The sequence below is a fragment of the Gadus chalcogrammus genome, chromosome 11, assembly GCF_026213295.1.
Source record: "Gadus chalcogrammus isolate NIFS_2021 chromosome 11, NIFS_Gcha_1.0, whole genome shotgun sequence".
In the NCBI taxonomy this organism is placed as follows: Eukaryota; Metazoa; Chordata; class Actinopteri; order Gadiformes; family Gadidae; genus Gadus; species Gadus chalcogrammus.
In genome coordinates this window covers 4,600,296-4,612,848 of record NC_079422.1, presented here as the reverse complement: position 1 = coordinate 4,612,848, position 12,553 = coordinate 4,600,296, and the positions used below count along the sequence as shown (strand labels likewise).

Sequence of the window (12,553 nt, the reverse complement as noted above, 5' to 3'; positions counted from 1 at the left end):
CCGACACATTATCCAGTTTTTGATACTTTTTATACGAATTAATGTATTAATTTAGTTTATTACATTAACTACATGTATGGTATAGGATCTAGCGGATTGGCAGGTTATTGTGTCACATAAGTGATGTGATGATTGTCTATCTGCCACGTCCTTATTTGAAAACCACCTGAACCAGGGAGGGCAGGTATATGGTCACGTGACTCCACAGGTAGGCACACTACAAAAACGGAACCACAGCCATTTCTCCACTATGGTGACTGCGGGACGTTTTGCATATATTTCGCACTCTAAACCTGGAGCTATTTACCTCGCCTAAATGCTTTGGCGTGAAGGTGTACGAGCCTAGTTTAGACGAGTGCCACCACTAGTTTCTTTCTAGTTCACTTTTGAGGGAGTTCTCTAGTAAGAGATTGTATTATTAGGTACGCTTTATTTCTTTTTTTTTTCTTTTTGGAAATGACGGCACAGGTAGACTACCTGGCGGTGTTGTTCGCGAACACATCTGGCGCCAGCGGAGATCTGCTGGGATCGGACGAAAAGGAGCTCGGTCAACTAGTGTGGCAGCTGGTGGACTTAAAGAACAAAACGGTAGATATTTAAAAAAAAAAGAGATATGCTTCTTTTAAAGTTATATAGGCCTATAATGTCGAATACAATTAATTGCATTGGGGGCAGTAAACATAGGGGGTTATGATGATGTAAGGAGCTGTTAAACATTTGACATAAGGCTTGTGATATGTGTAAGCTGACATCGTTTGAGGTGTAGGCTATGTACAGCAGTTGCCTGACATGTTTGTGTCTCCTCAAACCAGTTGGGCAGGGTGAATGAGCTCCTGATCAAGCAGGAGCTCTGCGACCTGACAGAAAAACAAGAGGAGGCGGAGGAAGATAATGGATCCCTCACTGATTCTGTCTCAACTGCCGCAAACCTGGAGAGTGCATTAAATCAGGTATATAATCTACTGGAGTACAAGCAATCAAATCATCCTTTACACTAATGTTTATAAGCGTACATGATGTGATGTGTTACAATTGTTTAAGCACATCATAACACAAACAGTGGGTTAATAGGCACTGTAATGGAATGGTAGGGAACCACACTTTCTGGGAAGTGGGTGGTTGTTGCTGAATAAGTATAATAATGCTCCTAATACAGACTGAATAACAGTTCTAATGTACCAAATGGATGCTGCTTCCTGAAACCAAATCAACAATGGTACAGAAACCAACACATCCTGCACCATGATGTGTATGCTTTAGTGTGCCCAATACAAATACTTTTCCTATTCTCCCTTTACAGTTTCACCTAACACTCACCAATGAGGTGAACAGCATAGGGGCAGGCACCTCGGTGTGTTTGTGTACTGACGGACAGCTCCACATTCGGCAAGTCATTCACCCCCAGGCAGCAGGCAAGGTGAGTGCGTGGGGAGGGTGGATACACCTGGCAAGAGGCAGGGAGAGACCTACATAACCTGCTCCAATCAGCCCACTGCTCCCAAGCGACTCTGCCAGTGCATTGTCGAGCCAGAGAGCTATTAACATAACTGAATTCTTGAGAGTGTACATAACACATCGACACATACACGCAGCTGACCCCTCAACCTGTTGGACGGCGCTGGATGTGGAACAATGCGCATCCCATTTGAACTCTATGCTGTTCAAGCTTAAGTACACAGCCTAATGATGCCAATAAAGATGAAAGTCACTTTCCTGAAGCCGTATCACCCAGCTGCTGCAGTGTGGCCTGTTCACACGCCACACACACTGTTTGAAATGGACCTTCTCTCCCCGTGTCTATAGAACCTCCTGGTGCCAGAGTGTTTCTTCTCATTCTTTGACCTGCGGAAGGAGTTCAGAAAGCACTTCCCTGCGTCTGACCTCAAGGCCGTAGATGTGCACTTCATGGCTGAATGTATCCTCACCCCCCTGGCTGCCGTCAGCCCCCTCCCTCAGAAGGCTGGGTACTCGCATGGTCTGCTGTATTTGTTTGTTTGTTTTTGTTGGGATATCTTTAGTGCCTGTTTGCCCCCAGCATGGTAGTGAGGGAGACGTATGGCACACCATGCAGAAAGTGCACAAATTAAAGGTTCACAAGTCATGGGGTGTTGGCTACAAGACTCAAGGTTTTGAAATGCAAATAGAGAAACAATGGCAGCACTGGGCTAAGCGTATAGTGAAAGAGTGTGTGTTTAGCCAACAGGGCTGACCCCCACACACCCTTTAGTACGGAACTACTGACGTCTCCCTCCCTTTCCCTCTCTCTCTCTGGCTCCGTTTCTATTTCTCTCCTGAACGCCCCCTTTTCTCTCTCCTGGTTGGTCTTCTATGCCCTAAAATACTAATCTATTTAAAACCGTTCAGAACATGCTTTTATGGGCTGGTGCTGTGTGTCCTCCTGTGGTCTCCTTGACTTCTATCAATCCCAGCTCTAAACTTACCTGTGGATGAACTGACGGTGTTGGACTCGTCGGAGGTGTTACCCCGAGAAGCGGCTGTGCAGAACGTGAAGGCCATGGCCAGCATCGCCCTGGCCCTGCTCCCTGAACCCCTCTGTGAGTGGCTTTACTACACAAGGTTACCACTATAGGACATTAACATACTTGGTATTTGCTCTTATCAAATTGTGACTGTAACTGCAAAATATATATACATATTTATATTAGAAATAATTTATTATTAAGAATAATACCAATAATTAACAATACCGATAAAACATTTTCTCCATTACAGCACACACATTTCTGTACCCAGAGAGAGTCAATGAGAAGTTTGAAACGGGCACATGGTAAGCAGAACTACTTTGTCAGTACATTAAAAACCTATACACAATTGCTCCAAGTCCTCGTGTAGCGTGCTCATTGGCCCTATGTTGTGGTGCGCAGCAGTAAGATGGAGAAGGTGTGCGATAACTCTGTGATCAGAGCCAGAGGCCTGCCCTGGCAGTCCTCAGACCAGGACATCGCTCGCTTCTTCAGAGGACTCAACATTGCCAAGTACGTTTCTTAACTATTTACTTCTGTTGTTTTTCTTAATGTCTTAATGTGTTCACAGCGTGTTGTTTACAAAGTATCTGTAACGGAATATGTGGTCATGTACTACAGAGGTGGTGCGGCGTTGTGCCTTAACGCTCAGGGAAGGAGGAACGGAGAAGCTCTGGTGCGCTTCATCAATGAAGAGCACAGAGATCTGGCTCTGCAGAGACACAAGCACCACATGGGGAACCGCTACATTGAGGTAAATCCTCTTAATCTAGCTCACTGGGGCTACCGTCCAGTACTTCATCAGCATTGCTCCTCGCACTTGGGAGCAATTCAGCCCCTTCCATATCAATGTCACACCCCATGATACCTTGTTGGTATTGGCAAAGCAATGCACCGGCTGAAGTGTTTTTTTACTATTTACTTTCAGGTTTACAAGGCAACAGGAGAGGACTTCCTGAAGATAGCAGGAGGTGAGTGAACCACGTAGCGAATTTACTTGAGAAACATTTCTGGTAATGTTAAGTTCTCGGCAGAACCGTGTACAGAGATAACATTAAAAACTTGGATAGAATATTTTTATTGAATGAAAAGCTTACTTACTAAAGTCGCTGTCTCATTGTCATGCAAAACCAATCCCTTGATTTGGGAGATATGTCATTGTGTTAGCTACTTCAGAAACAATAGGGAGCCTCTCATCACTGTTACCACAACAAGTCAGGGCCATCCCCTTACGCCTGCTATGTATGTTCATGTATTTATTATGAAGGGTACCCCATTCTCCTAGCGCCACACCGATTGTATCAACCAGCAGATGTGGGCTCAGAATTACTCTCATGATTTAAACATTATAAAAGAAAGATTGTCTCTGTAACAAAAATGTAATCCACTTATCGTCACCAATCGTTTTAAGGGGTTGTACAATGATGAGGGTTAATCCTTGATTCAATTCAGAATAAAGCATAGAATACCGTCCTTGACTTGGGGAAGCATCACTAATGCTAATAAGCACTTTGAGATTATTGAATATAAAGTGCATTATAAATACAATTTATTATTATTATTATTATTATTATTATTAATGAACAGCTATCAAGGATGATCCGAGTGGGAGATGTTCGACCGGTATCGATGAGGCCCTCTCCTCCCCCCTTAACCAAAGCTCTGCCTCTCTCTGGTTGGCTCGACCGGTATCGATGAGGCCCTCTCCTCCCCCCTTAACCAAAGCTCTGCCTCTCTCTGGTTGGCTCGACCGGTATCGATGAGGCCCTCTCCTCCCCCCTTAACCAAAGCTCTGCCTCTCTCTGGTTGGCTCGACCGGTATCGATGAGGCCCTCTCCTCCCCCCTTAACCAAAGCTCTGCCTCTCTCTGGTTGGGCTTCAGGTACCTCCAACGAGGTGGCCCTGTTCCTGTCCCGAGAGGACCAGGTCATCGTTAGGATGCGGGGGCTCCCCTTCACCGCCACGCAGGAGCAGGTGCTGGCCTTCTTCGGCCAGGGGGAGGGGCCCACCGAGGTGTGTGACGTGAGCGGGGGCGGCGACGGCATTCTGTTTGTGCGCTACCCAGACGGGCGCCCCACCGGGGACGCCTTCGTCCTGTTCTCCTGCGAGGAGCACGCTCAGAGCGCCCTGAAGAAGCACAAGGAGATCCTGGGGAAGAGATACATCGAGCTGTTCAAGAGCACGGCGGCGGAGGTGCAGCAGGTGGGTAGAGGCATGAGGGTCCGTCAGTAGTCAATGCATCTAGGAGTGAAGGGCAGCGGGGGGAGGGAGGAGCGGGGGGGTGTTGTAGGAAGCACTGGTTTGGAGATCAGAGGTGGATATAGATTCTGCTGCTTAGGCTGTTACATCAGAACACCAACTTGGCAGACTTAAGCTGTTAACCAGGTGAACCGCGGAAAAGGTTTGTCCCCTCTGAAACGAGGGAGTCAGAAGAGGCACCCGCTGTGGTTTCAAATCTGGAAGCATACCTTGTAACTAGGAATCAAACCAATCGATCACCAGCCAGATGGCTCTTTACCATAATTGGCCATAATAGAAGAACCAAATTGTTCTAGTATTTAAGCTAGATCACCTTTTACGAGAAACACAAAATCACTTGAAATTGACCATAAAAGATAATTAAACTACAGAATGAAATAATTACTAGTAGACATATGTTAAGAATTTGGTTGTTCTGGAGTTGCTCAGGCTGAAGTCAAAAGAGGGTTTAAGGGTGGGGTGTACATATCAGCAAGGTGTGTTTAGCAAGATGTTTTCTTAAACACACAATACTGGATAATGAGTTAAACAACTCATGATCACCTGTGCATTGAAAGGGACATTGTCTAGCTTGTTCTTCCTTGTTTGTGTGAAGCAACCATTTCATATCCATATCTATCCAGAGTCTTAATAGACCCTATGCTGTAAATGAATGATTAAACCAGTTGCGTCAAATTTCCAAACAATCCCATACACTTAAACTTTAAATGATTACAAGTATGTCATGAATTTTCCTTCTCCGTAATGCGTGTGTAATGTGAATTCCGGCAGAGAATATAGTTGAGGGGCGGACAAGACTCCTGAGAGATGAAAGTGTGTAAAACAAACAGTGTCAGTGGGCTGATGAGCAGGTTAGGGGACGCTGCCGGTGGAGTATTGTTTGCTTGTTTGCTCTGGGCCGTGTGTTAGCCGAGCAGTGCGTAACTGTATCTTTGTTTGTATGGTCTTTTAGGTGTGTTCGCCGAGCACTGTGTAACTGTATCTTTTGTGTGTGTGGGCTTGCAGGTGTTGAACCGGTACTCCTCAGCCCCCCTCATCTCTGTGGCCCCTGCTCCCCTGGTGTCCATGCTGCCCACCGTTTCTCTCCTGCCCTCTCCTGGCGGTGTGCGAGACTGCCTGAGACTCCGAGGGCTGCCCTACACCGCCACCATTGAGGACATCCTCACCTTCCTGGGCGAGTTCACCAGAGACATCAGGCCCCACGGAGTGCACATGGTGCTGAACCAACAGGTACGGGCCGGTCCACGTCCAGAGGGAGGCAGTCTAACTTGCTGGCGTCTCTCCTGATGCTATCGGATTATTTGACCAGAGATGACCAGTATGCATATTGGGTTTTTATGAATATTGTTAATATGATAATAAATAATATTGTCCCGTCCACTGAAACACAAGTTCAATATGCGACTGTGCATATGAAGCGCTTGCAATCCCCCACTCCCATCCAACCCACTTGGCTTTCTCCTCCAGCACAGCCGGCCCCATCATTTGAATATCTTTTACATATGGGGCCGTGGTGGACGGCATCAGAGTGAGGGCCTACAGCCCCTAGCAGCTCCACGCCTCGGCCCCGCCCTAGCCCCGTTCACACCAGTTGCTAACCTGTCACTGGCCTTCCCTCCCCCCTCCTCCCAGGGCCGCCCGTCAGGGGACTGCTTCATCCAGATCTCCTCCCCAGAGAGGGCCTTCATGGCCTCCCAGCGGCTGCACAAGCAGATGATGTCGGGGCCCCGGGGGGTCAACTGCCGCTACGTGGAGGTGTTCCCCTGCAGCGCCGAGGAGATGGGCCTGGTGCTGATGGGGGGCACACTGTCGCACACACCCACACACACACACAGCCGGAGCAGGAGTGGGACAGGGCTCAGCCCGCCGCCATGTAAGTCCAGACGTAAGTGCCGCTGGGAGCTGGGTGTGCTTCGGGACTGCCAGGGGTAGGTGGGCTCCTGCCATGGGGGCAGAGAGGTGGGGTTAGAGGTTCAATTCTGCCCCCTCTCTTCTCTGGGCTCTTTCCAATCTAGGACTCTGATGATGGGGGGGCTTCTGGTCTGAGCCCAGGGGTAGGAGTAGTGTGTGTCTGTGTCCATCAAATCTTGTGTGTTCTTACATTTGTGTGTGTTTGTGTGGTTCTATTGCAACATTTCTGTATGATTCTCAATGATTTTTAGATGTTTGCATGACTTTTAATGAACTGGTTGCTCTGCACTTTAAATTTTCAAATTTAATTTCCACATTTGTTCATTTTGATCTAAGAGCGAGTTTATTTTGATGGCACGGGTAGCAGCACTTCTTTACCCGTACCTACTGGAGTGGTTTAATTTGATCTTCACATGCCGCAAGCCCTACTACACTATAATACAACCATTACAACACTAGAGGACTGAGAGGTGTGGGTTTTGGGTTATTCGTGCGTCCAGTTTTTTGTGTGTGTGTGTGTGTGTGTGTGTGCGTGCGTGTATGGACCTTTGGTAGGGGAGCTGTGCGCTGGGTGTGTAGAAATTCTTTCACTCTCTCCTCTCTGACCTAAATGTGTACTTGTGCATTTCCATAGCAACAACAAGCTTTTGATCACATGACAATAAAGAATAGTCCCTAGCCGGGGCTTAGCAGGAAACATGACTTGAAATGCAGAGGTTCACATGCATGGAGACGAGAGATTCATGTGAGGTCACTGACAACAGGATATAACTCCATTACAACATACTACAGAGAAGGACGTCAGGGTCCTAGTACTAGTCCTCTTATAATCCCACCTGTCTGTCCTCTTGGCCCTTATAGACTGTCTCATAACCCCTAGTCCCTGTCCCTCCTCTGCCCCTCCCCCAGGTCTGTCTCCTCCCACCTACTCCTTCGCCGGCGCCCCCCCGGTCATGTCTGCGGAGGCGGCCGCTGCCCTCTACCCTCCCATTGGCCAGATGATGCTCGCCCCCCGCGCAATGGCCCCCGGGCACCCTTACTACCCTGCGTCCACTCAGGTGTACATGAACTACGCAGCATACTATCCCAGGTAAGCACCCCGCCCACGGCCAGAGCCTCCCTGTTTTACGGCCCACCGCCAAAGAGTGATTTGTGTTGTTGCTCAATGTGTGTGGTCGGCCAAGGAAAGATACTTGGACAAGGTTAGTTGATAACTAAACAATGTGTTATCATCAGCCAGCTTGGTCAGTATCACTCCTCCCCCTTTAGTCCTTGGTAGGGCTACTACAGAAGTAATGTAACAGGTGCTACTCTCATTGCATTAATTTTTGAATTATTTCTTAAAACAATTAACCAAAATACCAAAATGACCTTTATCATTTTCCTGTTGCACTGCTGAATGAGTCCCTGGTCCACACACCCTTGTTTGTTTTTCTAGTCCTCCTGGTTCTCCCAACACTCTGGGCTACTATCCCTCCCCCTCACACCTCCCCACCCCCCCTCACCTGCCCTCCCCCGGGGGCCTGGTGCGCATGCCTGGCCTGACCTTTAACGGCGTCAAAGATCTCATCAGTGCCGTGCAAGGATACCAGGTACTGTGTGTGTGTGTGTGTGTGTGTGTGTGTGTGTGTGTGTGTGTGTGTGTGTGTGTGTGTGTGTGTGTGTGTGTGTGTGTGTGTGTGTGTGTGTGTGTGTGTGTGTGTGTGTGTGTGTGTGTGTGTGTGTGTGTGTGTGTGTGTGAGAGAACTGCTCTTCAACTCTTGTCTACATTGCCTCTGGCATTCCCACATGCCTTTTCAGTAGGATGCCTTTCCAAATGCTGTATTCAAATCTCCTTCCATTGTGGGTGTGTGTCCTCACACATCCACCGTGTTTGCCCAGAGGCTATCAAACAAGTTTATCTGCTCTGCAGCCCCACCCCTCCTCTCATGCATACTGCTGCCTGCTTAGACTTGACTTGCCTGAAGTCCTACTCAGAGTTGAGGAAGAGGAAAAATAAATCCCTGGTGGAGAACAGATATCATTTGTACCTGGACAGGGTCCCCGTGACTTGGATACAGTTTTGGGCATGACAGAAGAGAATGTCCTGTCACCAGCATACCCATACTGGAGCAACTGGGCCTTCTGGAAGATTCACGTGTGTGTCTGTGTGTGTGTGTGTGTGTGTGTGTGTGTGTGTGTGTGTGTGTGTGTGTGTGTGTGTGTGTGTGTGTGTGTGTGTGTGTGTGTGTGTGTGTGTGTGTGTGTGTGTGTGTGTGTGTGTGTGTGTGTGTGTGCATCCATGCGCGGCGAGTGCGTGTGTGTGAGTGTAAATTAGAAAAATAATGTAACATAACATAAGCCTTCACGGTTACAAAAGTGTGAAGCTTTAAAGCGTGGTTAGGAGTAGAACTGGTTCATCACCGCATCCCTAGTGTCCCTCTAACCCTGAGCTCCTGTCTCCTGTGCCTCCTCCCCCTCCCCTCTACCCCACAGTACGCCTCAGACGATGGACTCGCGATGCACGCTCACGGCCTCATGCACACCCATGACCCCGCCAGGACTTTGCTTACGCAGTCCAAAGAATGGGTGTGTATTTAACGTGTCAGAGACACTGAGACAGGTTGCAGGTAAGGATGTGTGTGTGTGTGTGTGTGTGTGTGTGTGTGTGTGTGTGTGTGTGTGTGTGTGTGTGTGTGTGTGTGTGTGTGTGTGTGTGTGTGTGTGTGTGTGTGTGTGTGTTGGGTTTAGATGTGTTAGGAAAGTTCCCACTAACTGCTAACTACCTCAGCAATGCCATGTCTAAACAATGAGACTGGTTAGAGGAAACGTTGTCCGAGCTGTCAAAGAGCCCTCTCTCTGTAATCTACTATCTAACTCTTGTCTAGAGGGAGAGTTCAGTTATATTGAAGATGATTGCACGTGTCCTCAGGACTACAAGGTAGTGGCTGGGCTTCTCCTGCTCCATGACCTTAAAGGTGTTCGATGGTGGGGATTGAGGGTTGGTGTAGATGTATGTAGGTTGTCTAAGTTGGGGGGGGGAATAAGAAGTTTATTCTGTATATGGGACTGTAGATGAAGAGGATGGGTACACTTGTAGTCCTGCTGCTCACAGTAATATGTAGTAGTTACTAAACCATACCCTTCTGAGCCTCTCTCTTTCACCCCTCTGTTTCCTCATCTAGAGTCTCCTGGAGGCGGTTCCTCACCTGAGCAGCAGTCTGATTGGTCAGTCCGGCTTAGGGGACCTCTCTCTCATGCCCCTTCCGCCTCTGATGACCAACGCGGGGGGGCAGTACTTGGACCTGGCCCTGCTGTAGGGTCACACACACACACTTCCACGGGCGCATACACACTTATCGGAATATCATGCTGTACGTGGAAGACCTGTGCATCGCTAGCTTTTATAATAGAGCCTTTTTTGTTTTGTTTTTTTATTTATGTTTAAAAATAGAAATTAATGTATTTTATACCAAATCACCATGAACTTAGCCAAAATATCGTCTTTCTTTGTTTCACATTGCACAACATGTATTTTTAGAAGCCTTATCGAGATATAACTTGTTGATAAAATATAATCACTAAGATATATTTAAAGGTGTAGTGTGTAGAGTTTCGTAGCGTCTAGCGGAATGGACTTGGTAGAAATGGAATATGTATGTGAGTACCTTTAAACTTGTGTAATCACATGGAAATGAACATCCTTCTTTTTTGTTACCTCAAAAAGGAACATTTATATCAAAGGTAGATAATTGTTTATCATCATCACTCTCTTACCTGTAGGTTGCGACCTATGCATGCAGACATTTTTACAGACTAAATAACAAAATACAAATTATAAATCTATCAAGGAAGCTCATAACTTGCCCCTTAGTTACTCGATGCTGTCGTAGACGGTATCCTTTTGGAGGTTCCTTCTTACAGGCCATTACAGGCCACTGTAGCTTCTCCTCGGTCGTTTGAAAGGGAGGGGAGGGGCCAGTATTCAGTTAGTTCTTATCTGCAAACTCAGCGCTAGAAGCCACAAAATCCTACACACTCTGCCGTGAATATCTTGTTCTCAATATAAGTATAGAAAAGTTACATAGTAGCAAATTAAGATTTTCCTCCTGTGCTTTTTTGTGAACCAAAGTGTGCATGAGTGTGAGAGAAAAGTATTATGTGTGGCTGCTTTAATGGATTTTAATAACCTGTTTGTATCATGCCTTTTTCATTTTTTTTTTTATATACATTTGATATAATACCTTAAAGATTGTATCGGAAACGTTAGTGCATGAAGAAGTTAGTAGTACTACTATGAGATTGTTTACATATGGCCAACTACAAATGCACTGCTTATACTTATCATGAACACACAAACAATATCTTCCCACTCCAACACCATCTCCTAGTTTTTTATGTGTGTATTCAAACGGGGAGTTACTTCCCCATTACATGATGTCTCTTGCCTTTGTGTTTTTGTGACACACCTCAACCCATGCCTATCCCAGTTGCTGGAAATCCAACAATGGGCTTGAACGCTTCCTTTCGGCTTGTTTCTCCACTTCTCTGGTTACTGGATGAACCTCCACGGGTGTGTCTAGTAAACGCTATCACACACCTTCACTCTGCTCCTAGAAGACGCCAAAGATGCAGTTCATTCCTTAAAGCCTTCCCCTTGCCGCATTTTTCATTTTTTCAACAAGAAAACGGTACAGGTTCTGCCAGTCAAACCACCTCCCTACAAACCACGGGCCAATTAGGAGGTGGCTCACAAGAGAGCTGATAAGTAGAGGAACTAAACAACGCTGTTGACATTCCTGTTGTGAATTTGAGTCTGCGTTTGGCCCCCAGGGGAAGGCCCCTGTATGTATGGGGCCACTATTGCTGTTCTCCTGCCCTGGGAGAACCATGATGTCATTGTGAAGCGTTGTGTGACTTGTGTCCATGCCCTACTCATCAGCATCCAGCTCAGGATTACAGCCGGCGACAGTGCGTAAATGAAAAATAAACGTTACATGTGAAGTTAAGTCTGTCCTCCATCTGTTTGATTGGTAAGTTTCACAGCTGCCCCCCTATTCATGATACGTAGCAAAGGAGTAAACAAGGACTATTATTTAAATATATTCCTCATGCAGCATGATTCTTACCTCTAGTTTATACACACACACACACACACACACACACACACACACACACACACACACACAGCATGGCAAAGGGTCTGCCTCTCTCCCAGTCAAATTAAGGGACAGGACATGCCGGGAAAGTTAGGCACGGAGAGTACTTCAAGGGGTGTTGAAAGAGAGTGAGAGAGAACGAGGGAGTACACAACGATGTCGGACCCTCAGGGCTGAGGTGGCATTGTGTAATTCAACACTGGCCACCCCACCCTTCTTGATCCTATTTAAACGCACCCACTCACTCCACCGCAACAACACCTCCACCCGCCGGGCTGCTGCTGACTAAAGAGACTTAATGAGAAAATGTTGAATGCATTGTGAAAGCCATTTTCTGTTAATTACATTTTAAACAAGCTTGTGCCATTTTTGTAAGTACAAATTGTGAGGTAATGACTACTTTGTTTTCCCAATTTAAAAGCCAAGAAGTGAACATATATGATGACATGAACATAGTTCATTGCATAATCTATTGCATATTTTGAATAATTAATTGTATATTTGTAGAATATTAAATATGTATGGAATCGATTTCAACTTTCCATTCAAAATAAACCTGTTTTGTGACTTTAAAAGCAAGCACAGTCGTGTGAAAGACTTGCACGCCTGTTAGTTTATTCCTCTTTAAATTTGAGGCACACATTCACTTGTATGTTTTACAGACACCAACTATCTTACTATATAGGTGGACCATTGCTCCACCTGCACTGACCCTTAAAGAAGACTGGCACGTGGAGCCCCCATTTGTGGGCGGCTGATGGG

General features: G+C 46.6%; 1 protein-coding gene across 4 annotated transcripts; it reads left to right on the top strand.

Annotated features, from left to right (window-relative positions):
• The first annotated feature begins 254 nt into the window (after positions 1 to 254).
• On the top strand, positions 255 to 11,897 carry esrp1 (epithelial splicing regulatory protein 1). 4 transcript variants are annotated; one of them, XM_056602793.1, is made up of 16 exons: positions 255 to 588; positions 813 to 950; positions 1,301 to 1,417; positions 1,804 to 1,915; positions 2,430 to 2,555; positions 2,734 to 2,788; positions 2,886 to 2,996; positions 3,105 to 3,237; positions 3,412 to 3,454; positions 4,366 to 4,685; positions 5,748 to 5,972; positions 6,375 to 6,615; positions 7,563 to 7,743; positions 8,092 to 8,245; positions 9,129 to 9,221; positions 9,818 to 11,897. In XM_056602793.1, the coding sequence occupies exons 1-16, from the start codon at positions 457 to 459 to the stop codon at positions 9,950 to 9,952; spliced, it is 2,316 nt and encodes a 771-aa protein (XP_056458768.1). In that variant the 5' UTR covers positions 255 to 456; the 3' UTR covers positions 9,953 to 11,897. The 4 variants fall into 4 exon arrangements, with proteins under 4 accessions (XP_056458768.1, XP_056458767.1, XP_056458770.1 ...); XM_056602792.1 differs by having other exon boundaries at positions 6,375 to 6,627; XM_056602795.1 differs by having other exon boundaries at positions 9,129 to 9,262; positions 9,818 to 9,906.
• Positions 11,898 to 12,553: the final 656 nt, after the last annotated feature.

Excerpts from the sequence above, each read along its gene's own strand:
- esrp1 (XM_056602792.1), top strand. The coding sequence starts at position 457 with ATGACGGCACAGGTAGACTACCTGGCGGTGTTGTTCGCGAACACATCT. Across the intron at positions 589-812 it reads TGGACTTAAAGAACAAAACG|TTGGGCAGGGTGAATGAGCT; the intron begins GTAGATATTTAA and ends TCCTCAAACCAG. Across the intron at positions 1,916-2,429 it reads TGTGCACTTCATGGCTGAAT|CTCTAAACTTACCTGTGGAT; the intron begins GTATCCTCACCC and ends TATCAATCCCAG.